The sequence below is a fragment of the Triturus cristatus genome, chromosome 5_1, assembly GCF_964204655.1.
Source record: "Triturus cristatus chromosome 5_1, aTriCri1.1, whole genome shotgun sequence".
Classification (NCBI taxonomy): Eukaryota; Metazoa; Chordata; class Amphibia; order Caudata; family Salamandridae; genus Triturus; species Triturus cristatus.
In genome coordinates, this window is record NC_140587.1 from 644,923,652 (window position 1) to 644,950,581 (window position 26,930).

Sequence of the window (26,930 nt, forward strand, 5' to 3'; positions counted from 1 at the left end):
TCTCTATGTTCATAGATTAGGTTGACTGTACGGATGTTAAAGTTCCAACGAGTTGAGGATCCCCTTGGAACGCTTTTGTCTACAATGTCATGAAGTGCTTCTGTTCTTTCGGGGGAACGCGAGAAGAATGCTGCCATGCCTCCTATATCCTGAAAGAAAATTTGTGTCTCGGTGATCTTTGATACTGCCTGTTGCATAATAAGATTAAGTTGGTGAGCGTAACAGTGCACATAATGAGCATTAGGGTACACATCTCGAATTCTCTTCTGAACTCCACTAAGGCTTCCACTCATTACGGATGCACCATCATAGCTTTGTGCAATAAGTTTTTTTTTTTTGAGGCAGCTCTGGAAAAATTAAGCTCAGTTGACGCAGTATAGCTGCAGTAATGGTTTCTGCTCTAGAGTCTCTTAAATGTGTGAAACCATAGAACCTCTCCACAACTTGTCTGTCATTGTCAATGTATCGAAACACTAATACGGACTGTGTTTTAGTGGCCACATCAGTGGTGTCATCAGCCTGAATAGCCACAAAGTCTGTGTTTTGCAATTCTTGCACAATATGGCTTCTCATAATTTCGAGCATACACTCAAGAAGTTCATTTTGTATTGTTTTAGAGGTGCCCTTAAAGACTGTAGCACTTGCTAAATGTGCTTCCATATCCTTGTCTATGGTTGCTATTAAATCCACAAGACCTTTGAATATTCCAGGATTTGGGGAACCTTCCGATTCATCATGGCCTCGCAATGCCAGTTCAAAAGCACCACAGAAACGAATGCAATCAATTATTTTGGATAGAATCTGTCTGTTCCTATCAACTGCTTCATTGTGCTTCTGTATTGCTTTGCGGTATGCATCACTTATCTGCTGCTCAATCGGAGCATCTTCCCCCAACATTCCCAGTCTAGTCAGGTTTTCCATATGTTTTCTTGTGCGTGAATGCTTCTTTATTTTTTCAGACAAATGCTTCAAGTCTGTTACTCCTTGATTTGTCCAAGAAAACTCACCACCAAACAGCAAGCAGGGGAAGCAGAACAGAGAATTTCTTAAAGGGCACCCTGTAAGCCAATCAGCTTTTGTGTACCAGGCGTTTGAGAATGTACGTGTGGACATTTTTCCTCTGTCCTGGGAAGTTTGCTGTAGTTTTAGGTCAGGCCGATGAGGTCCCAATTGCTTTAAATGTATTTTCTCTTGAAGTGGCCGTGCCTGGAATGACCTTGTAATCAGCTCTTGTACTGTATTCATGATGCCGATGCTGGCCTTACCAATATATATTAAAGAAACCTGCCAATAATCAAAGTACAACATATAAGGTGCGGTGCAATAATATCAAATTTCAGTATAAATACATATATCTTGTGCAGTATCGCAATAAATCTCCAACAGCTCCCCTTTGCACAACATGACTGCTAAAAATACAGCCTTACTGCCTGCTGCCTCTGTGTGCCATAGTGGTTGCTGAAGGCACTGAAACAGACACTGCTTGAGGGCCTCGAACAAGGCAAGGGATAGATAGTGCTGTTAACAACCGTTATTGCCCAAATCACAGGGCTAAGGCTGTTAGTAAATTCCATCCACTGAGGGTACAATGTTCAGAATGTGTGCCTACCCCAACCACCATGTACAGTGACCACACACATAGCTCGAACTCCAATCTAAAAAAAAAATAGCATCAGTTTCCTTACCTTTAACTCTGGTGTTTGCTGGGTCGTAGCCGGGTTGAAAGAGCAGCAAAGGAGGTCTTGTTCTTCGCCGGAAATATGACCAAAAATTTGGTAAGGGTTGTCAAGCTTTAGAAGGTGCTGAAAATAAAAATAACGTGCTGTAACTAGACAAGCATTGCTTTTAAAATACAAGTAATCCCAATTAATTTTACCAGCGTCAGTTCTTCAAGTTAACATAAAATAACTACAGTGTTCAAACAAAATAAATATTTTAAGATGTTTGGGGAAACCAGACTTTTTTTAGTCTGCTACGTTAAAATTATCCATTGGAACCTGTTTACATTTAAATGTAACAATGATATGATTTTTAGCTTTCAGTATCTTTATGGAATATAATAGATCACAATTTTAAATTCAAAAGTTTCTACTAAAGACACGTTTCAAAGCGTTATCTCAGCATAACTCTTGCATCCCCCTCTTTCTCTGCCTGCCATTGCGCTCCATGCTTCTGAAAGGTGATAAAAAAAAACACGTGAATATGCGTTTCAAATGTCCGATCCTGCTGCAGCACACTTACAAAGCCCACACATGACAGTAACCCGATTCAAGGCCCCATTCTCCCGATTTTTTTGTTTACAATCTCCCACTTTGCTCTTCTGAAATGTTGGCATGTACGAAAACCAAACGTGCATTTGCGTTTCAATCAAATGTCCGATCCTGCAGCAGGCAGCACACTAAAAGTCTCGCGCTCGGAGTCTGCTCTATGCTGTACTTCACAGAATGTGCTGATGGTGCCAATTACAAGCCCCCAGCCGCACGCTCCAGCCCCCACCATTCGGGCAGATTGCCGACGTTATTACAAGTCAGAGTTTTTTGGGAAATTGTTACATTATGCGGAGTGTCTAACAAATTGCTTATGCTGCTATAATTGGATTACAACAGTCGCTTGCTCCCACCGGTGAGATTAGGCAAGTAGGGCTCCTGCCGATCTCCGAGCGTTAGCAGTAATTTTATTTGCCTTGCCTCTCTCTTTCCTAACAACATGCCTTTCTCCCTGCCAGCTGTCTGTTGAAAAGGCACAGGCTTGTTCCTTGGCCCTAACAATGCAATTACAGCCCCGCAGATCGCACTGTTTGTGCATTAAGAAGTACAGTGCCAAAACGAGGCGAATTGATCGTTTGACTTGACGAAGCCATGTGATCTCTTCCATGCGGGCGATGCGACATGCATGAGCGGGCACCGGCGCTGCAGCCCATCCTGGACCCAGTCCCAGACCTTCACTTGCCCCTGTCCTTGGAGCAGTACGAGCACGCAGTCAGTCACGCAGGCTCACGAGAAGGCCACTGCGCGTGCATTCGTCATCGCACACGCCATTTATTCCCAATAAATTCTTATCACTGCAAACTATTCTAATAATCACGGTGTTTAAGTCTGTCTAACCCGCATAAACACTAGTATCTCTGCTTGCAAGGCACTGGAACGCCTTAAATAAGTATTCCACTGGCCGTGACTGGTTTACACAGTCTTCTCAAACTATCTGCGTAGCCTGGCCTGAAGACGCTTTCCCGGACTAACCAAAATGAATATGCTTTTAAGGCACACCTGCTTTTCAAAGTCTCACAGTCACAGATAGTTGTTTCAAACTTTCAGAGCGAGTTGCAGCAGGAGCGACGGCCGTGTGGTGGGGCCCATTTGTGATGACAACTTTCGCGGCCTTCTCACAGGAGTAAGGAATGGGATGCCAATGCCATGTCTTATCTCAGTTAAACTGAGATAATGGAGACTCATGGACCCCTCTTCGTAATATTCTGCAGGGGGAGCTCTCTCATTTTACGTTATGCCACTGACACAATATAAACCGATAATAAGTAGATTCAGGGACTAATTGACATATATTTGCAATGACGATAATTATCCTTTAATCAATACATTAAGAAGTGCAGCAGAGAACCATAACTTGTGAAATAGTGTAAATATGTGCAAGAACCTATTCAAAATTACTTTAGCTTGTATTTTGTTAAACAAAACTCGAATGCATCGGTAACATTCTTTCTGGACGGTGTTTGGAATAAAATCTATTTTAAACTGTGACCCTAGCATGGTGTGCACTTAAATCTCATTGACGCCTTGAACATGCTTGTGTATGCTAATTTTAAGAAACGTTGTTCCCGTTTGTCAAAGAAAATAAATGTTGTTTTGTTATTATATAAAGAGGTTGACCGTTCTATTTATAAACGTATAATGTTTAGTTATTGTAAGCGATCACCGTGGTTCAAGTATATGATTAACGAACTTAGTAATATGTACGTTTGTGATTTACGACGAGTGTGGCTGTCTATATATGGAGGGTGTTTTCAGATGTTACTAGGCCCCTCCAATCTTGCTGTTCTCAAAGGTTTTATCGCTGGTGCCGGACTGCGGTCGTAAATGTAAGCAGTTTATTTTTTTCCAGGGGAATTAATTTCCAAACAGTGATCTGTTTCATAGCGGGATGTTTTATCCCCCAGCGCCCTGCGTGTGTAGTCTGGATGCGATCACTGTGCAGTTTACTGCTTACTCTGGACCCGCTGACCTCCCAGAAGAGGCGACAGCGACATGTTTCATGCCAAGACACCCTGTCCTGCCGGTATAAGAATATACATCACTGCAGTACTCACCACCAATGGATAAGTCCGGGACAGTAGAGTACACAAGAATTAATTGTCACCACACCACGACACACGAGTCACTCAGTCACACGACGGGTCCTGTACGCACCGCCGTCCGTCGCCACGAGGTTATGCAGACAGTGTGGCACCACCGCGTGCGTGATGACGCGACCGACTGCTGGAGTGCGCACCTCCTGGCCAATCACTGTCACTGTGTTGAGACATAAGCCACAGTGATTGGCCACATAGTTGCGCGGCGCCGGCACCCAATCAATGAAGTTACTCGTAGGCTGCCGCGGGTCTGAGAGACTGTATCAGGCTCTCAGCCAATCCAGAGACTCTGCATTAGCAGCGCCTGCCCTGGATTGGCGAAAGAGCACGGATAGGGCTCGCCCGGATACCGAGAGACGGGGCTGCTGCATGAGGCAACCCTCGGCCTCTCGGCCCCCTCCTCTCAGTAGTAGTCAGTGGCAGACAGTGCGGCGCATGCTCGTGCTTGTCGTGAGACAAACTCGAGCATGCGCAAATAAATTGCGAGCCGCTGCCTGTCAAGTGTCAGTGCTCGCCCCCCGGCCCCACCCCCTTCATGTCCGACGATTCATCATTGCATTGCTGCCGGTCTGGGATTTGCTGATTTGCGTGCGTGCGCGTTCGGTAAGTGGGGCTCCGCCCCTGCGCCCCAATGGACGCACCGCCACTGACTGGGAGGACTGCTTTGGGACGACCGTGACCTTTATGCCTTGAATTCTGTATGGCCTCGCTTGTACCCTCCCCTTCCTATCCTGGGCACAGCTAGTCAGCTGCTGGCTGTAGCAGTCCAGCCATGTCTGCCGCGGGTGGAGTTCCATCACTGCTGCGGTCTTCCAAAGTCTGTCGCATCTCCCCTCAGCATCTTAACAAACCCGTCGCCCCTCCTCATCTCACCATTTAATACTGCCCATCTCTTTATGAAACAGACTGAAGGGAGAAGATCTGCCAAATAATCTCACATAGACGAGCAGCTGGTCTGCTGTGACATTCACCACACTATGCCAATATTGGGGGGGTCAACCGCCTCTCTCCCTGACGCTGTGGACCACCTCTCACAAAGGCTTCTGAAGCCACGAAACTAGTGGGGAGATATGAAAGTCTTGCCTTTCTTGGTTAGGGTGCTGTGGACAATCTCGACAAGCCCAAGGTAAAATCCGTTGTGTTAGTGCCGCCTACTTAAAGTGCTGCTCATTAAAGAAACAGAACTTCGTCCAGCCTGCAAGTGGCAGAGGCGGGGAGCAGTAAAGGGCAGCCACAGTAAAGCTGCAGAGCTAGCCTGCCTCTAGGTGCTACATAATTCCCTGCAATCATTTATATAAAGAGGGCTCATGGCAGTGCTTAAGTGTTCGTTGTTGTGCACTGATTTTCATTTTTGGGGACCTGGACTCGTTCATAAGCATCAAATTTTGACTTGGACCAAAAAAGAGAGCGGCAGAATGGGAACGGAGAGTAAAAATAGGAAAACAGTTACACAAAAAAAGAGCAAAGGTGAAAAGAACCTGAAAGAGTGAGATGAAGAGACAGGAAGAGTAAGTAGGGTTGTGGATGAAAGAGTCATGTCAACTTAAAACTAGACAGCTTCGATGTTCGACAAAACTGCATTTGACAGAGGGCTCCTGGAGAAATTTGGTTCCCGCGTTTATTTATTTTGAACAAATTGGGTTCTGGTTAGTAACTCTTTCTGTCAATTGCCCCTTTTAATCTATTCAAACACTCCCGGTGAGATACATAATACAGAATAGTATGCAGAGGGGTTCTAATGCAGAATTTAAGATGTTATAAGAGGGTAATTTTTGTCAATGATTGTTAAAGTACTATCTATTCCTTATGTATCTTAGAGCGACCCTTAGTAAAATGTCTAATGATCCATGTTTATCTGGCACACCTATGTCGGGAAGTGGGTGAGAGTAAATTACACTCGGGGCCACTGCAATTATGCTACAATGACAACCAATTTATTTTCAGCATTCATTAAATTATGTCGCAAGAAAAGACGGATTTTGTGGCATAATGCAAGACCTTCTGCAGCTCTGTACTTATGCAATGTTATCAATTTAACACAAGTTAAAACTGGGCAAAAGTTTTACCTCATTTGCAAAAGTGTAACACCCGAATACAGCATTTGAAAGGTGAGATACCATTGTACTGCACCAGATGTGGTGTCTTTTTAGTAACATGTGATATGTCAAAGCTAGAAACATTTGTTATGTTGAAATATGTAGATGATGCAGCAGATTGGTGATTACGCCACATGTACAGCAATTCTTTAATTATGTGGAAAAAGCCAGGACCGCAGAATGTCATAATGCCAGTGGCTTTGATTATACTCCAGTAAGCATGAACTTGTGGAAATATATACGTTTTCCACAAACCACTTTACTCTGAGAGGCACACATGATTTGCTGAGGACAGCGACAGAAAGGGCGTTAATGAACGCCGTTTGTGCTTGTTGGTGTATAATATTTGGTATGGTACCGCCTACATATGTCTGCCTCGCATGAACAGCTTGTTTTCATCTTGCATAATTCTCACAGGCCTAGGTTTGCTTTTCTTCTGTCTTGCTGCACAGTGCTAGCGTGTTCGTGCGTACTCGTTTGTGTGTGTGCCCCTGAAAGCATCACACACTTTCTTCTCTCTGGGGGGAAAGAGGATTTGCTAATCAACGTCACGACGGCTTTGGGTGTGGTTGCTTGCATAAGGACGTAATGTTGAACGTACTGTGGGCACCAGTCCACTTTGTTAGCAGCCGTATTTTCCTGGAATTCTAATTATCAGCAGAAATCACGCCCAAGCCTTTGGAAAATGTAATGCGTGGTTTGAGTAGTTCTTTGTTAATAAATAACTGCGTGTGTCCTCTGTTGTATTTCTACAAGCAAGTTATATTTTTCAAAATGTTAAACCAAGTTGAAAAAACTGTCGGTGTGTTTTTATTTGCAATGGGGACAGATTGTAATGCATATTTTAGTTTTGCACTAAACACTGACCTAGTGAGTCCAGAGCAGGCCTCTCCAACGAGTTGCTCGTGAATTACTGGTATCTCTCCAGCTGGCAATAAGTAGCTTCCCTGTGTGCAGCCCACCTCATTAAATTAGATACCTTTACTTGTTTTAATATATGTATATAACGTTTGAAAAATGTGGGTATTTTCAGAACTCACAAGCTGATGTTTGGAGAAAAATGGTTGAATTTACGAGCTGTATGTAAAGCTGATGCTTGAATGATAAATCTTGTTGCATTGTGGAAACATACTGCTAATTCGTACCCTGGAGCCTCGGGCATTACATCTACAGGTGTTCTGTGTCACCCATGTTGAGGCATTCCAAACTGGCTAAGCATTTTTTTTATATAACTGCTGATGCACTACTAGTAATCTAACACAGATTGACCTCTAACGGTATTTTGTCTGAAGTGTCACTTTTACCACACTGATCATATTTGTTATTAGCCCGGGATGATTTTTATTTAACATAAGTAAATCTCATTAAGAAAAGGTAGAAGAACCTTGGTCTAGAATGAATAATCAGTGATGGCTGGTAGGGAATTGGGGCAGGGGGAGGTTGGGGGAGGGTTAGAAAAAAAATTATAAAAAAGAAAACTTACCTGCAGATCGCCAGCTGCCGGCACTCCTCCGCAGGTAACAGGAAGCACCCAGGCTACCCTAGCCAATCACCAGCCTGACATTAGTGTCGTGATTGGTCTGAGCACCAAACAGTGAGTGGGAAGCTGTGCATGTTCTCCACCCAGGCTGTGCAATATAGCCGGTGGAGAACATGCTAAGTGCGCATGAGTGTTTGGCCGGCCTAAGATGGCCGGTAAAACCGTTATGCGCACTTATTGTGCATCAATCACCCCTCCTCCCTCTGGCGTCACGCGAGCTCAACTGTCCCGCCCTAACCTGGCTGAAAACGCAATACTGAAAATGAAAATGATAAGTTTCCGTTATTATCATTTTATTTTCCCTTTGCACTGCTCTTAAAGCAGTGGGTCGGTGCTCCTCTGCCTTAGAGGAGGAGCCGCCGCTGTGAATAATTAATCATCACAGTGAGATAGGGATTCATGTGGGGAAAATTGTGTGGGGAAATAGTTAGACATGCATGACTTTAATGTGTATTTCACTTTTGTTTTACAGACATGCAAAGCTTTCCTTCCAGCCATGATGGCCTCCAACCATGGACATGTGGTTAGCATTTCAAGTTCAGCTGGACTCATTGGTGTCAATGGACTAGCAGGTTAGATCGTCCTACTCCCATTTTTAGTAAAAATCAATAGGTATATTATGCCCTACAGTGCAGTTTGAGAAAACTATTTTTCTTTAGTACCATAGTCCGATTTTCAGTGTAATAAAACTGCCGTGAAATTCATAGTTTGTCAATTATTTTCCTAATTTTACAGTGGTTAAGATTTAAATGTCTCGGTCAAAATTGATCATCGTTCACTCTTCAAAATACATTATAAAACAATCTTTCTATCTAAAAATGATATTCACTTTGGATAGGCTGCATACTATTAAAAAGACATTGAATAAAATGTTAAATTAAAATTGGTTGCAATGATATGCCTTTTTTTAAGAAAAGAAATAAATATATATGTGTGTGTGTGTGTGTGTGTGTGTATATATATCGGCAAACATCAGTCCACCAGCCGTTGCTCCACTTTGCCGTGGGTGCTTGCTCAGCATACGGTGGAGTACGCAAACAATGCACCAATTACGCTTCCTCTATTCATGGAACCGTCTCCTAAAAGAGCGCACTCTGGAGCCGTAGAACTTTGCTACTTATTTCTTTTATTGAACAAAACAAAGAAGTTCTGGCAGTAGGGAAACCATGCGCAAGACAGTGAAATCCGTCTCTCAATTCAAATTAGCAAAGACAAAAGTGCTCAAGGTTAATATACAACCACTGCCAATAGTTGTAAGACAGATAGACAAAGTCCACCCTAAATACAAAATAGCAATTAGAAACCGGAGCAACAATTGTAAGCGTAAAAGTTCATATAGATTCACAACTCTCCAATAGATTAGATTTCTTTCTTTTCTTTTAATATTCCATTTTCATAGCATCTTCAGTAATTACAATTCTTGTTGGATGCTCTTCAAACCACAGGGTAACCACAAGACTGCCAACACGTGTTTCGTCAGGCAAATGTGCCAATCTACTTCATCAGGGCTAAAACAGATATAAAGTAGCCTTAATGTCACATAAATCACCCTACGTTCATATAGTACATACAAAACCTTAAATACAATTATTATACTATCTACAAAACATCATCAATTGAAGAGAAAATCAGAACTCAATATTGGCCAGTAATTAGTTCACCATTTAAAAAAGAAGAAGAAATGAATTCGAAAAAAGTAAGTACAAGCATGCTCTAGAGAGTATCTACGTGCTCTCAGTAAAAAAAAAAGTGCACAAAAGAATAAAATGGAAAAAGAGGGGATGAAAGAAAGCCATAATTGGAACCCAACATTCACCACACCACATTGTTAATAAGTAATAACCCTATACACTTACCAAAAGGAACAAATGAAAAAAGCCAGTGAAAAATTCTACTCATGAACCATAAGTTCAGACAAGACAAATTCCTAAAGAGAAAAAAACTGATTCTAAAGCTATCAATCAAGCAATGTAAATTCAAAATGAGCGCTATCATCACAATATTATAGTCCATAAAGCAACAGTCTAATTTATAAAGTGAATAATAGTTCACTAAGTTAGGTTAACCGAACTATCAAGTCTACACGTCGTACCATCGGAGCATGCAAGAGCATGAGTCTGTCTAACACGTAACAAAGGATGAGGCTACAAAATAATATAACATAAACCCCCATATAGCGAGGGTAAATGGAAGATACAGAAATGCGTGTATAAATATTGGTCAAATGTCGGAAATCCTGAGACCGGAATTAATTGTATACATAACGAATAGCTTGCATAATATATTACCAAATGTCATGTTACCTTTAAAGCAGCAATATAAGATGCTGTAGACGCTGAGTATTCATAATCACGAGTGTTCCAGAATGTATAAACAAGATGTACTCCTAAAGTAAAAATAATCACATATAAGAGGATCATCCAAAAGCGGGCCAGCTTACTTATTAAAATACAAGATGGTCAGTAAAGAGTTAATAATTACGCAAGAAGTAAAAAAGTATACTTTTACATTAGGAGTACATCTTTTTTATACACTCAGGATTTCCGACATTTGACCAATATTTATACACGCATTTCTGTATCTTCCATTTACCCTCGCTATATGGGGTTTATGTTGTACTGTTTTGTAGCCTCATCCTTGCTGTAATTTGTTACGTGTTAGACAGACTCATGCTCTTGCATGCTCTGATTGTACGATATGTAGACTTGATAGTTCGGTTAACCTAACTTAGTGAACTATTATTCACTTTATAAATTAGACTGTTGCTTTATGGACTATGATATTGTGAATATGATAGCGCTCTGTTTGAATTTGCATTGCCTAATTGATAGCTTTAGAACCTGTTTTTTTGATTTAGGAATTTGTCTTGACTGAACTTTTGTTCATGGGTAGAATTTTTCACTGGCTTTTTTCATTTGGTCCTTTTGGTAAGTGTATAGGGTTATTACCTATTCACAATGTGGTGTGGTGAATATCAGATTCTGTTCATGGCTTTCTTTCATCCCCTCTTTTTCTATTTTATTCTTTTGTGCACTCCTTTTTTTTTTATTTTTTTTTTTTACTGAGAGCACGTAGATACTCTCTAGAGCATGCTTGTACTTATTTTTTTCAAATTCATTTATTCTTCTTTTTTAAATGGTGAACTAATTACTGGCCAATAGTGAGTTCTGATTTTCTCTTCAATTGATGATGTTTTGTAGATAGTATGATAATTGTTTTTAAGGTTTTGAATGTACTATATGAACGTAGGGTGATTTATGTGAAATTAAGGCTACTTTATATCTGTTTTAGCCCTGATGAAGTTGATTGGCGCATTTGCCTGATGAAATACGTGTTGGCAATCTTGTGGTTACCCTGTGGTTTGAAGAGCATCCTACAAGAATTGTAATTACTGAAGATGCTATGAAAATTGAATATTAAAAGAAAAGAAAGAAATCTAATCTATTGGAGAGTTGTGAATCTATATAAACTTTTGCGCTTACAATTGTTGCTCAGGTTTCTAATTGTTAATTTGTATTTCTTTTATTGCATCGTTGCTGCAATTGTTATGGACAAATGCCTTTCAGCGTTCTCACCTTCGTCAGTGTCAATAAGTCAGTGGTAAACTGTGTTTAAATAGAGTTGTGCTATACAAAAAACCAGTGACATAGAAAGTGTCTTTGTGCTCTCAAATAGACAAATTCATTCATTGTGTGGCAGCCATCTTAAGTTCAGCATGTTTTGCACTGTTAACCTCAGTTATATTTCATGTGTGTATATTTATACAGTGCTTTTCACTTTTAACATTCATTATTCAACGCCAATGTTATATACAAATTTACAATCTTTTCAGTGTAATATCTGTTGCCGTCTTAATTTACAGCATAGACTGGAGAATACGGAGGTACAACCTATAAAAAGTTGATTTAATAAATAACCTCCTCTTAAATCTTTACTCCATTCATGGTGTTTCCTTATTAAATCTCAACGTTAAGCCATTCTGCCACAGTTCAACCACATTTTCGCCCTGTATGGGCATATCGCTAGCTGCTTTATATTATGTACACTCCTCTTGTGTGTTATCGACCATGTCGCTTATCGCATTGGTTACATTATTTTCATTTTTTATATTTTCATTATTGTTTGTGTTTAATGAAATCATGCCCTGAATGGGCTTCTGCTCATGACAAGAGATTCTTATTGGTGTACTTTATTTGCTACAGGGAGCCTTACGTTATTCTCATTACTGTCCTCTGTTCACTTCAAGGAGCCTTAAATTGGTCATGATTGCCAATCAGCTTTATTAAAATGTACTGCTTTACCCTATATGCACCCACATCTCTTATTCGTTGTTTAACCCCCTTGGTGCCTTAGTCTGCATTTTGATAATGTATTTGGATTCTAGGGTGCATAGTTTTCTTACTATGTCTCCACCCCTTTCAGATCTCTCCACTTGATCCAGACAAAAGAATGTTACTAGACTACTGTTACTGTAATGTTCAGTCTCAAAGTGCCGGGCAACAGGATAATTATGATCCTTGTTATTGATTGCCCTCAGATGTTCTAGGACTTTTTTTTAGTGGGGTGGATCATACTGCCCACATATTGTTTCCCACATGGGCACTGCAAACAGTAGACTGTGTAGTCTGAATTACAATTCAGAAATTTTGTTATCAGGGTTTCGACCTTTTTCCTGGTATTAGATAATCCTTCACTTTATGGCTATTTCTGCAGGCTTTACACCTCATGCAGGGTAAGAACCCCTTAATTGGGTTCGATCTTTTCTGCTTGGGTGTGTAGTGACTTCTCACTAGGTGATCTTTCAGGGAAGTCACTTTCCTGTATGTCACCAAAGGATTTTCTGGTATTCATTTCCCTACCACACTGTCCGATTTTAGCATTCTCCAATTCCTCCTTAGGATTTGGAACACTTCAGATGATTTTTCAGTGTAGTTAGTAATAAGTCTTACATTATTGTCCTGATTTTTCTCTTTCTCTTTGTCTATCAAGAGTTGGCTGCGTTGAGTTTGATCACACCTGGCTTCTGCCTTATTCAAAATACCTCTGCAGTAACTTCTCTTGAGGACTCTGTTTTGCCTGCACTATAGCTTTTTGATATTCTAAGGAAGTGGAGCAATTACGTTTCATCCTCAGGAACTCCCCTAATGGGATGTTGTTAATCACGCTCCTGGGATGACAGCTTCCAGCATGCAGGATTGCATTTCCTGCAGTAGGTTTACGATAAAGAGCTGTCTCTAAGCTGTTATTCTCTACATAGACTTTCAAGTCCAGATAGACCTCCTCTTTTTTGCTGATGCAGCTGGTGAATTGCAAGTTCAGATCATTTACATTGAGGGCTCTAATAAAGTCTTCATCCTCGCTCTGTGGACGTCGCCCGACGATGAACAAGTCCTCAATATAGTGTCCACAGAGCGATGCTGTCCATCCACTTCTCATTGGTACCCGCCCAGGCCACGTGCTTCTCCCACCGGCCCACGAACAAGTTTGCGTAGCTGGGGGCGAAGCACGTCCCCATCGCGGTACCTTGCTTCTGTAAATACAGCTGTGCTGCGAAGGTGAAAATGTTATTGTTCAAGCAGAACCAAGTTAACTCAGTCAACATTTGATTATGTTTGCGGAATTTCAGGGGTCTTTTTTCTAAGAAGAAACTGATGGCTTCCAAGCCCTTTTCATGATTAATGCATGTGTACAGGCTTACAATGTCTAATGTTATTAAAAGCATATCTGGTTCCCATCGAGTGACTTCAATCATGCATAAAAGATCCTTAGTGTCGCGTAGATATGAACTGAGATCTTTCACCATCGTAGAGATTAAGTGTTCAATATATATAGAGGTATTCTCCAAAAAGCTATTTTTTGATTATCCAATCGGTCGTCCTGGAGGCCACAGTTTATTTTTGTGGAATTTGGGTAGATGGTAAAACGTTGCCAATTCCGAAAATTCACAGTTCAAGAAAGTCCAATCATCTCGGTCTAATGGTCCCTCATCTCTCCATTGTGTTATCAGTTCTTGAAAATCTGCTATACTTTTTTGATATTGCTTCCGATTAATGGGAGTGTAGTGTTCTTCATTACTCAACTGAGCCAGCGCTTCATCCTCATATTGTTTTTTTTTTTTTAGGACCACCACGTTTCCCTCTTTATCTGAGGGCTTGATTATGATAGTGTCATCTTCTTTCAATTTCACTACTGCTTCCTATTGCTCTTTTTTTAGATTCCTTTTGTTTCAGTTGAATCCTTGCTTTTGTAGTGCTTTGAGCTCCTCTATTACAACCTCCTGGAAAGCATCAATCACATCATGTGGTGTTCGAGGAATTATTTTTGACTTTATTCTCAAGTTGCTCTTGCAGCCTCTTTGTATTATGCCAGTTTCTTCCAGCATTTGCGTTGCACTCTCTTCCGTATTTCTCGAGAAACTGGAGTCCTCATCCAGCTCATGTAGAGTCCAGATTGCCTCTAAATCTGCTCCCACTAGTTGGTCTAGTGGTCTGTTCCCTTTATTGATAAGCCTTCTCTCCTTCTAAGATGCAATTGATGTATTTTCATTAGTTTAATTTTTCAGATACATTTGTAAATGTCTATACGTATCTGGGTGTAATCGAATTCTGGGGTAGGGCAAAAGGTCCGTCTTAGCCGAAGTACTTTAGTCTCTGTCTCTGTCTTTGCGATTCGGTAACATGTTACCGAATCGCAATTTGGAATTGCAAATACATACCGATTCGGTATTAGGAAGGGGGAGTTTAGGGCGTCCCTGCCTAATACCAAATCGTAGCAGTAAAAATGTTTTGTGACCGAAATGCTGTCGTAAAATATTCGCATTATGCCACCTACTTCAAGTATGTGGTAACCAATTCACAAATGGGAAGGGACCCCTTCACTTTTGGTAATGGTAATTTTTCAGAGCAGGCAGTGGTCCCACGGACCACTGCCGGGTCTGGAAAAATGAAACTTTTCTTTTTTCTTTTATAAACGCAACCCGTTTTCCTTTAAGGAAAACAGGCTGCATTTACAAAAAACAGATTGCTTTATTTAAAAGCAGTCACAGATATGGTGGTCTGCTGGTCCCAGCAGGCCACCATCCCCATGATTTTAGCGATTCCCAATGGGTCTCAAATCGCGACCTACCTAATTAATATTCATGAGGTAGGTCGGTTTGCATGCCACTAGGAATCGCTAACAAACTCACAGAGTTTCATACAATAGGAATAGCGATTACCTAATTGCGATTCACAGAAAATCGCAATTAAGTAATCGCTACTTCCACTATTGATACATGTGGCCCTAAGTGAGATGTTGGGACAGTTATGCCCAAACATGGGTCCCATGCTCACTGTGCCATTGCACTCAAGCTGCACCTCGCTGATGAGGACTAAAAATCCGAACTTGTGTTCTGTCTGGAGGAGGCATGGCCTGATTGCATTTGCTGGACTGTTCCTATTTGACAGAATAAAGATGGATTTTGCATGTGGCTTATCTCTGTTCAGAGTGATATTTGTAGGCAGAAAAAGGCAAAAACCACAGACCAACTACCACTGGAACCACCCACCGCCGCTGGATAGCATCACAGAAGAGGAGTGGGCTTCCATCCTCTCTGCGCACTGGCCCAAGCACACCAGCAACTTGCTGAAAGCCACCAAGAACCTCAATAGCTGGATCACTGAATGCACCAACATTCTGGCTCCCCGCAAGCACACCCCAACAGCAACAGCCCATACACCGGCCAGTTGGTCTGCAGAGGAACTGAGGTTGATGAAACGCCACTGTAAGTAACTGGAGTGCAAATTGAGACCAAATCAAGACATCACAGACACAGAAAGCCACCAATCAGCCCTAAGACAGTACCACGAGCAGATATGAAACTTGTAGATTGCAGCAAGCATTAACACCCATCCTCAACACCGCTATCGAAGGAAACACAACCCCCCCTCATGCTTCTGAAGCTCTTTGCTGCATTTGACACGGTTTCACATCCCATCCTCATCAGGTGCCTGCATGAGATTGGCATCCAAGGACCCTATCTCCACTGGAACGTCTCATTAATGAATAGAACACAAGCTGACAGCCTGGCACCTTACTCCTTGGAAGCCCTCTAACTCATCTATGCAGGGCCTCATGGTTCATCGCTCAGCCCCACCCTCTTCAACGCATACAGGATCTTTGTGGCAAATGCGCACACATCATCATCATCCTCACCTATGCCGATGACACGCAACTCATACTCTCCCTCTTGGATGAAGACCCTCCGCACAAGAAACAAGTTCATTGCCTGCATAATTGAAGTCAATAACTGGATGAAAGCCCACTGTCTCAAGCTCAACACCAACGAGACAGAAGTAGTAATCATTGGCAAGGACACCTCGCCATGGGACACCAGCAGGTGTCTGACAAATTCAGACCCACACCCAGCACTCATGCCAGGAACCTTGGAATAATCAGCAGCAGCAAACTGGGCATGACCGCACAAGTCAATGCCATCACTGCATCCTCCTTCCACGCCCTGAAGATGCTGAGGAAAATCTTCAAATGGCTCCCAAGCAACACCTGAAAAACTGTCACTCATGCCCTAGTCACCAGCATGTTGGACTGTGGGAATACCCTCAACGCTGCAAATCCCCAAGCAACTCACTAGAAGACGACAAACCATCCAGAACTCTGCAGCCAGGCTCATCCTCCATCTACCACACAGTACTCCCATCACAGTACACCTCTGGGAGCTCCACTGCCTTCCGATACACAAGCACACTCCTTTCAAATCCCTCATACACATTAAAGGCACTACACAACTTGGGTACCACCTACCAGAATAGGTGCTTCTCCTTCCACAAACTACCTAGATACCACCACTCTAAAAGACTCCTAGTCACACACGTCACACACATACACAGAACCAGATCAGGAGGACAAGTGTTGTCTTACATCTCTCCTAAAGCACGGAACAGCCTCCCATTCCACATCAGAGCCTCCTACTGCTTTTCAATTAATCATCCTACCTTTAGAAGGCTAGGCACACACACCTGTTCAGGGCCACAATACCCTTGTGGTGATAGTGTGCTTTACAAATACACACCACATAGCAAAGAGGAAAATCGCTGGAATGCAGCTGGGTAAATGGCTGAGGTTATGTTAAGCATTTCACCCATCACATATTTTGTTTTTCTAGCAAACCCTTTTGCATCCCAGTTCATTCTAACATGAAGTATATAGTTTCATTTTTTATCCTGGAGGATTTTTTGCAAAAATTAATAATGTTTTGCATCACCCTTGCATCTAAACCACAACATGTTTTTGTTGATAATAGAAGCAGAATTGAAGATTTTTTTGAAGGACGTAGAGCAGTTTCTCAACGTTAATCTTGGGATCCCAGCTGTTCTCTCTCCCGAGTTAGTTATCTGTGGGTATCAAAGTAATAGCGAGCATACTCGGCCCCGATATTCGTCAGCCTTCCTGTTAATAGCTATGGCTATGGTTCGCCTTTGTATCACCTCAGAGTGGATAAGCTCCGGGTCACCTACCTTCCTTGACTGGAGAAGGAGGATTCTTGCACTATATAACCTGGAGTCCGGAGTCTGGGCTAGGTGGGGTAGATCCAGGCGTGATTTTGGTAGAAAGATCTGGGCTTCACTCGAGGCATGGATAGGTCAATAACATTGGTTCTGCTGCCCTACCTAGGTTAAGTAGTAAGTCTTTTAATAGTATTGCAAGATGTTATATAATGCCCCCTAATGACCAACTGTAATGTAATGATTAATGATGGAAGAATCCTTATTAATGTGCTTCTCTCTGTTTTTTTTTTTTTTTTTTCGCTCATTTATACTGTGCCGAGTACTGTTTAGTAAGTTTTTGCTAGTATCGCTTATGCTTACAGTTATTGTGTACTCTCTCATTGTCCTGAATTAAGGCCTGTTCTTTTCTTGTTTTTTCTTTTCTTTTTATTCATTGTTTTTTCTTTTCTTCTTTTTCTTTTCTCTCTGTTGTAACCACAAGCACAAATAAAAAAAATTTAAAAAAAAAAAAAAGAAGCAGAATTGAACTGCCTCCTACATCATACCATATTTGTGATATCTATTGTTGCCCCAGTGCCATTACTACTTTCATATTAAATCGCCAATGTATAATTAAAACAAAACTAAAAACTTACTGCATCATAGAAACTAGTTCAGCACCTTATCTTGAAGCTCCAAGTCTCCCATGTTGATGCCACACCGCATGTCATTGCTTTCCAGAGACAAAATGAAAGCTTTTGAAAAATGCTTTACTTAATGCAATGCATTTATGTATTTATCCCTTATTTGAAAGTGATTGTATTTTGAAGTTTTACAAGAAATCAGTCCAGTCTATCGCCTGTGGCACTTTATTTGAAGAGTGCTGCATATATCTAAACCATAATATACATCCATGATGTGGAAGAGACCGATGCGCATATAAATGTGTTCTATTTTGATTTTTTTTTTAAACCGGGTTCCTTCCGTGACTGTCTATATGCTGAACCCAGTCCAGTGCATTTGAGTTCAAATGAGAGTTTAAGTTGGGACAAAGTATTCATTTGATTGGATATTCATAGCAGCATGTTAAGGCTGAGAGCTGGGTATGCCTAATGCACACACTCTCCCCAGGGGATGGCAGCTGAAGCCAGCATCAGAACTGTCAGTCCTGTTGCCCTATCTTTCGAAACTGTCCTCTGCCCATCTGCCTTCCGGGTCATTCTTCGGGAGTCTACAGACACCTCACCCCTTTAAAACTGCAGCGCCAGAGCGGTCCCTCACCTCCACCACCACCAAAATGCTCTGCCATAACCATAAAGCATATCAGGCGCACGTAACGACTGCACTCAGCAGTAACCGTGGCATAATAAAAATATTATATGAAGAACAAGTAGGGGTGCTATGATGTAAAAGTGTAGGGATGCTCAGAATCATGTCACCCATGTGTGGAAATGATGATTTGACTAATAACGTAGCAAGAATGTCACGGGCCCTGGTTCAAGCAAGAAAATGGCCCCTTTGGGTGCTGTTGAGATAGTAAAATACAGCAGCTATCGGGGTTCATTGGGCCCCTCAGTACTCTGGGCCCGGTGCAATGCACCTGCTGCACCACTGGTAGCTACACCCCTGGATTTAACATGGGCTTTAGTGTTTTAGGTTGAGCCTGGGCAGCGCATGTGCTGCTCTGCGAGGCATGCGGTATTAGAGTATGGACTTGAAGCCCTGCCAATCTCCGCCCATAATTGTCATTTGCTTGTGTCATTGTACTTCGTAAATGCTGGCTTCTGATTTGTTAATAGGCCTGTTAGTCCCGCCTTAGTACCACTTTGTCTTCAATTGTAACCTCCCATGTGGACTAGCCCTTTTACTTCGGTTGTTACATGGTACGTCTTATTTAGTCTGCAAGCACTATTTTCTTTAACAAGTTGTCCTACAGCAAGCACCACATGCTTTCCTGCAACATTCAGCGCACCACTTTCCAAGCAATAGGTCTTGCATTTACAAGAGTTTGAGCTATTGGCATTGTGTAAATGACAATGCCTTGTGTTAATTATCAAAGCAGATAAATAAGACATTGTCATTTGCAATGCCAATAGCTTAAACTCTCGCAAATGCAAGACCTATTGCATTGCAAATGCTTGTTTAAAGTCGCCAACTTAGCAGTGAAAGCACACCTCTTCCCGCTGTCCTCCCTTCCCTGATGGCAGGGTCATCCTAAAGAAGCTTGCTGCTTTCTGTTATAGAGTACTGCAATAAACTCGACAATCCCACAACTTATGAATAATTAGGTAGGGACAAGGGGTTCAACCATGGGAGTTGCACCTAGATCATTTAGACTGCCACAGTGTGACAGCGACTTGGTCACCCTGAAAAACAACTTCATAAACTGCTACAAATGTTTAAAATGCACCAGCAATTTTCTGGCATGATTGCCTGAGTTTCCCCTACACTTGCCACTTAAACTCTACCTTTCTGCGTGTACTTTATAGGGCCCAATAACTTAATAACTGGGGCAAATTGCATAGAATTGTTTTTCCGTCATACAACTGTGCTAGATGGGTCCCTCGTCGCCTTCAGGAAAACAATTCTATGCAATTTGTTCCAGTTATTAAATTATGCCCTATAAAGTACGCAGAGAAAGGTAGCGTTTAAATGGGGTTGTACGACGAAATAATGCATGCCATTAACACGCATGCTATTATTATGCCGTCATTACCATGCATGCTTTTAGCACGAATGCCTTTACAACGAAAACATTTACCTTGCATATACAACAAAATGTCCGTTGTAAAAGCATGAATGTTCAAGGCATATGCATAGCAAAGGTTCCCCCTCAAAATTTAATTCCACCTCTCTAGATCACAGCCCTGAGTCCTAAAACCGGACCCCGGCGCAAAGCCCCTGGCCCGCAGTCCTTTAAAAAAAACAAAAAAAAAACAGCCCTGAGCCCTAAAACCGGACCCTGGTGCAACCCCCCTGCCAAGCCCCCAGTCTTTGCGGGGGGGGGGGGGGAAAACAGCCCCAGCCCTGAACCCTAAAACCGGACCTCTGGAGCAATTGGCCCCGGCCCACAGCCCTGAACCCATCAAACTGGACCCCAGCACAACCTCCAAACCCCACGCCCCTCCCAGGCTGGAGCCCTAAAACCGGACCCCTGATGCAACACCCCACCAGCCCTAAAACTGGAACCTGGCGCAACCCCTGGACCCCCAGCCCTAAAAAAGAAAAAAAAAAAAGGCCAGCCCAGTCCCATGCCCTCCGTTGTTCAAGCGGACACGGAGGTGCTCCCCCCCCCCCCCCCAAGCAGAAGCGGAAAGGGTCGCTTTGTCTTCTAAACTACTCAGATTGTCTTTACCACGCATATTCCTTTACTACCGGTACCACGCATATGCCCTTACAACCTGTATCACACATATGTCTTACCGTTCATACCTTTACAATGTAATTCGTTATAAAGACATCCATGGTAAATGCATATTCATTGTAAAATAATGCGTGGTAAAGGCTATGTTTGGTAATAGGCGCGTTGTGATGGCTGTGCCCTCAGCAAACAGTGAAACAAGCATGTTGTGGTTCAGCTCCGCTCTAGACACCTCAACATCCTTTCCTGCTTCTCAAGACGGGTAATGAAGCCCACAGGACCCAGACTTAGACTGTCACATGGGGAGTAGTTTTCCTCAGTAGTCTGTCACGTCGTGATTACATTTTGGTGTGTCGAATGCCAAAGTAGTCCAGTCTTGATTTCACTTCATCCCTCTTTTATTTACTACCATACTCTCCCAGGCTTTTATCGCTCTTTCATGTTTGTTTATCCTTCTTTTTTCCATTTCTCACTGTTTTCCCATCTTTCACTTTCTCTCCCTCCCCCCCCCCACACACTTTGCTGTCTTGTTCTCTCTTGTTCTGTGTCAAATGCTGCTGATGAAAAAGAAGTACCGCTATCCTTATAAACAATGCTGGTGGGCACCACCAGCAACCACCTGCTCAAATTAAGCACTGGGCTGGGCCTACACAGTAGGCAGAAAACTGAAGCCCAGGGCAGAAGTTAACCTGGATAGATAATCAATATAACTAAAGAGCTACACAGCATTACCTGATCACAGAACACTATCTTAACAAGCATTGTCAAAGCCCATAGTTGTGACATTGGCAGGATTATTCGATTTTCAACTTTTTTGAAAGTGTCACTAAAAGAAAAAGGAATAAAAAAAAATATGCTTCCACCTAAGTAGTTGCAACATGCTTCCAATAAATTTTCTAAAATGTAAAAACATTCAGTGATGTGGCTATTTTTTAAATAGCAGACTTTATTTGCACGTTCCATTTTATTATGTATGAAGGAGACTAAATTCTCACCTAATGAAGCACTTAAACTACAGGCACCAATTATGTTACAATGTCACCTTAGAACACCTTCTTTTCAAAAGGAAGCTTTATACACTGGGGATCCTAGCACAATCTACCCAACTAAAGAACAGAGGCCGCTCCAACTAAGGGAGAACTGGGAAGCCCCCATTGTGGTTAGCAGCTTAGAAACACCGTAAAGTACCTTTTTGCACTGATTGCAGCGGTTGATATGGCAACAAACGCTGCACTGTCTGCACCAGCAATAATCTGCACTAGCACCAAAGTGCTTTTTTAACTGTTAGTGATCCAACTTATTTAAAGTTTTTAATGCTTATGGATACTATAAACGTGCTCCTCATATTCTACCATGTTCTTACGGTTTTAATTGATGCTTCTGTATAGCAATGGTTTTTAGTAACTATCCAAATGAAATAAATTCTGTCTTAAAAGGGATGGGAAATAAATCTAATTGGTCTCCTGAAGTGGAAACACCATAAATGGCCAGTTTTTAAAGTTGATATTAATAAATAAAATAAAATGAACACTTCGAACCAATTTTGTCAGTGTAGACAAAGGAACAATTTGTAGGCGCATGGGAACAATGTGCGTAGGCTTTGTGCAGTCACTGAAAGTGAAGGGAGACAATGCATAAAGTTTGCTAACCATTGTTCCATGTTGTATGCTGTGGTGGGCGGAAGCAAAATGTGACTGACAACTAAACGGACCACTGCATGAAGCCCGCTCACCAGAAGACCCTCTATGTATGTTATCTGTGATTTATTTATTTTTTCAAACCAATAGTTTACAGAGACAGCTAAGGCAGTCTCAAAGGCCAAACCTAAAAATGTACTACATAGCATTATCTGCTAGTGGGCACCAGCTTAGAACAGCAGTTTGTCTTGTGCACTGTTATTGTAGCACTGTCCTTTCAAACATTTTGTTTAGAATTCATTTTAATTTGAAGATATGTGCTATTTTTTAAAAATGTATCAATTAGTCATATGGCGCTCTCTAATTCATACATTAATGTGGGATAATCTTGTAATGGTTTAACTTGTGTAAATGTACTTGATCATCTTAACGAAATTTTAAACTCAACTGAATTTAGGATATAGTTCCTGTTTTGGTGAATGTAAACATATTGTGTTCAGTATGCCATCGGTGAGCACTAACTCCAAAGGCCCTAGTTACCAAGTTACACTGGATCTTGAGAAAATATGTTTTTCATGAGTGCTCTCTGAAATCCAGAGCAATGAGGAGAAAGCACGGGTCTACATCTCAGAGGGACTTCCTTCTAAAGCAGCGTCAGATAAAACCAGGAAAAAATCCATGTCCGAGATCGTGTCACGGCCCCTGCACGCCAAGTCTCTGGCCTCACATCTGCATGGGGGTGATGTTCTGGAGGCCTGGATGGATGGATGGATGGATGTATAATATTCCATCCCAGAGTCTGGTGGGCTGATTAAAATAATCTGAAGGACTTCAGAGCTATGACTAAAGGGGCCTGTTCCATTATCCTGCTCTATGTATGCTGTTCTACAGGCGGATGCAAAAGCTAAATGACAGTTCTAGCGAGCAGTATTTATTAGAAGCTAACCCAGCCCCTCTATAGACAATGTTGTATGTATGTTACTTGTGTAAAGCTGTTAAGCCAGATTTCAAATGTGTGTCTTTTAAACCTCATGTGACCGGAAGGAAATCCCCTGCTTGTAGTTCACTGTGGCTTATTATTGGCAAGACAGCAAATGCCTCAAATCGTTACATCCGATTACTGTGTACGTGAAGTGATTATTCACCTTTGTACTTATGAATGAATCCTTCCATTAATATCATGAGACTCTAACCCTTCTGAAGATAGAGGTTGAGGGTTTGCTCTTTAGTTGAGCTCAAATGCCCCCGTGAGATGTTCCAGATAGTGAAAACACTTATGGATCCCCCATCCTATAGTGTCACCCCTGATCTCTGTGCAACACGCTGCCATGACCTAGCAAGCTTTTTATTCAAAAAGATTACTGATATCTCACTTTCTCTTATCCATGCAAGGATCGTAGTCCCAGTGGAGAATATAGGCTTGGTGGACTTTCCCAATCTCATCCCTGATAGCTTCTTACTGTTATTCAGGAAAATCAAATCGGGCTCCCCGCTTTACCCAGCTCCACCACATATTCTTTCTAAAACGGCGAAACTCACTGTTTCGAGGATGATGGGAACAGCAAACCCTTCTCTTGCAAAAGGAATGGTTCCCCCACATGGAAACATGCCATGGTCAAAGCTCTTCTAAAAAAAATATTTATAAACCTTGACATTCTCTGCTCAGGAAACTACAGACCCATCTCCCAGCTTGCTACAGACCCATCTCCGAGGTTCTGGGTCTAAGTAAACTGGTAGAGAAACATGTAAACCAACATCTGTCAGATTTTTTAGAAACAAATAGCACCCTTCACCCCACCCAGACTGGCGTTCACCCTAAGCACAGTACCGAAACCGCCTTATTGGCAGTAGTAGAGGAAGCAAAAATATTGTTTGATTGAGGTACGGCAGTCATTATCCTCCTCGACCTTAGTGCAGCTTTCGACGCGGTAAACCTTGACATTCTTATCAACAGAATCCATACTGCAGGTGTTAAGGGCCTGGCACTAAACTGGCATACCTCCTTTTTGAAGGACATGACTTCAAGTTTTTGACAGAGCATGTTCATCGGACATTCTCCTTTTGAGCTGTGGCTTTTCTCGGGGGTCGTCCCCGAGCATGACGCTCTTTAATAAGTGTCCACTGGCTGATATAGTATTGGCGTTCGGCTATCCGCCTATGCCGATTCACCCAGTTGGTGTTTTCTCTAACCCAAGGAGAAGGTGCTCAATGCCCTACACTAGGACCTTGCCCGAACAAAGTCGCAGGCCGGATGGCAGACTCCTGCCTCAAGCTCAATGGGGAGGAAACAGAGCTCATGGTATCGGGCAATAAGATCATTCCCCACAATGACCTAGGTTGGCCTGATAGCTTAGGTGCCCCCCCCGCCCCCCTCACCCCTAAGATGGTTATTAAAAGCCTGGGAGTATGGCTAGACAAATCAGTAGACATGGAAGCCCAGGCACCAAAACTCTGCATGCTGCTACGCCATTCTCAGAAGGCTCCGTAAAGTACTACACCTGCCCCCACCCCTTTTCCAAAAGGCTTGTGATACAGGCACTTATTCTCTCCAGCCTGGACTATGGGAATTCACTTTACATGGGCGCTCTTAAATCGGTCATAGGAAAACTACAGGTGGTGCAGAATGCATTAGCCTGAGCTCTGCTTAACATTCCCTGACATCACAGGGTCTCGGGCTATAAATTCCGCGGACCGGATATTCTCGCCTCAGTGCCTATTCTAATCATGGGTTCCACGCTGCAACTCTGGGCAGTAGCTTGCTTAATCTCCACAACGGCCCCAACAGCGCTGGGATGCCTGGCCATCACCATGGGGGTGCCCAGGAGTGGACACCTCACATGGAAAGCCAGGAAGGGTTCCTTCAGCGGTATGAATACAGCGCTGAGATACCCGTAGTGGTGATCAGCGCTATATAAAAAACCTTACATTTACATTTACATTACACATTTACACAGTGCCCGGCGGGCCCTGGCTACCCTGCACTGGCTACCGATCGAGCAAAAGGTAAAATTCAAAGCCCTATGCATAGCTCATAGGGCACTCCAAAGGAAAGGCCCTGTAATCCTTAGACCTTTGATCTCCCACTACACACCTAACCGAGCCTTACTTTCCACCAATGCATGCCTGGCCACTGTTGTATCCATACACAGAGCAAGAAGTAGTGGACTGTCCTCTAGCTACAAGGTGGCCAAACTACGGAACACCCTCCCTCTCTCTGAGACTCGCCAACAGCAAACCTATTTTCTGAAAACTCCTACAAACATGGTTATTTGATAATTTATGCCCCCCTGAGCTCTTCGGTGGTTTGTGCATTGCGTTGCTAGCACTGGGAGGCCTACGGGTCGCCATGTACTCTATAAATGTACATAGAATAGATTAGAGCTGAACACCTTCCTTAAAAATTAAGAGAATTAGACTGGACTTCTTTTCTATAGGAAGAAAAACATAAGTCATCTTTCATTTTTGTAACCTAGAATGAGTGAGTCATTTATAAGACAAGAAAAGTTTAAATATAGTTATTCTGTCTCGGGTACAGCATGTTTTTAGCCTCACAAGTGGAGGCATACACTCTACCCTACATAGAGAGTTGCTTGAGCTGTTAGAAAGTTAAATATCTTGTTGGATTGTTTTACTCTCTTTGTGGTGTTGCTCATGGAAAGCTGAATAAGTGTACAGAACTGTTTCACAGAGCAGTAGAGCTGGCAGGCAGAATAGCCCCATGAAAGGTATCTAAATCTTTAAGTAATGGATGCAGGAAACTGTAATGCGGGTGGTTGCAAAACTGGAAGTACTTGCAACAAGGCATATGGAGGATCCTTCTTTTTAATTTAGTTGGGAATGTGCATCTTTTGGGGGCCTCCAATGCAGCAGCTAGGGACCAAAGGATTTCTTGACTTCCTTTCTTCAAAGACTGGGGAAAAGGAGTCCAGAACAGAAAATATACCCTGATGTAAAGATGAGTCTCCAAGCTCAGTTGGTCCATCCCTATCATTTGCTTCCTTTGTTCTGGTGTACCTCTGTATTTTCCATTTTTCCTTTATATTTGTTACTAAGTGGATTGGTGTTCTTTTCATTGTTTGGTTACTATTTTTGATTAAATGTATTTATATTGTTTTTAACAGAAAACAGTAACTACTCATTCTTGCCTTTATTGCAACTTTGAGAATTGTGCTGTTTGGGACCTCTTTTTAACCTTCACAGCACCTTCATTGAGCTAGGTCTTGACTGCTTGACCAAGGTAACTGGAGAGTCAAGGATTCTTTGAAGCCCAACTTTCCATTGCAGTATCCTGATTAGTTAAGAACATCTGCAGTCTCATTGTTCGTGCTGCCAGGATTTATCTGCGACTGCAAGGATTGTGGGAAAAAACCTGTTACACTGTAACTCGATTTTTGAATTGGAGAGTTGGTTCTTCAAATGTTGGAATATTAATCTTTCAGTCCTTGGGCAGA

The 26,930-nt window shown here is 42.3% G+C and overlaps 1 protein-coding gene across 1 annotated transcript in view; it reads left to right on the forward strand.

The window, feature by feature from the left end:
- Positions 1-26,930, forward strand: part of SDR16C5 (short chain dehydrogenase/reductase family 16C member 5) — a 177,636-nt gene that overhangs the window by 118,501 nt on the left and 32,205 nt on the right. The window contains exon 4 of the mRNA XM_085605588.1: positions 8,472-8,571. Coding sequence (XP_085461714.1) covers positions 8,472-8,571 — 100 coding nt within the window. The remainder of the gene's footprint in view (positions 1-8,471; positions 8,572-26,930) is intronic.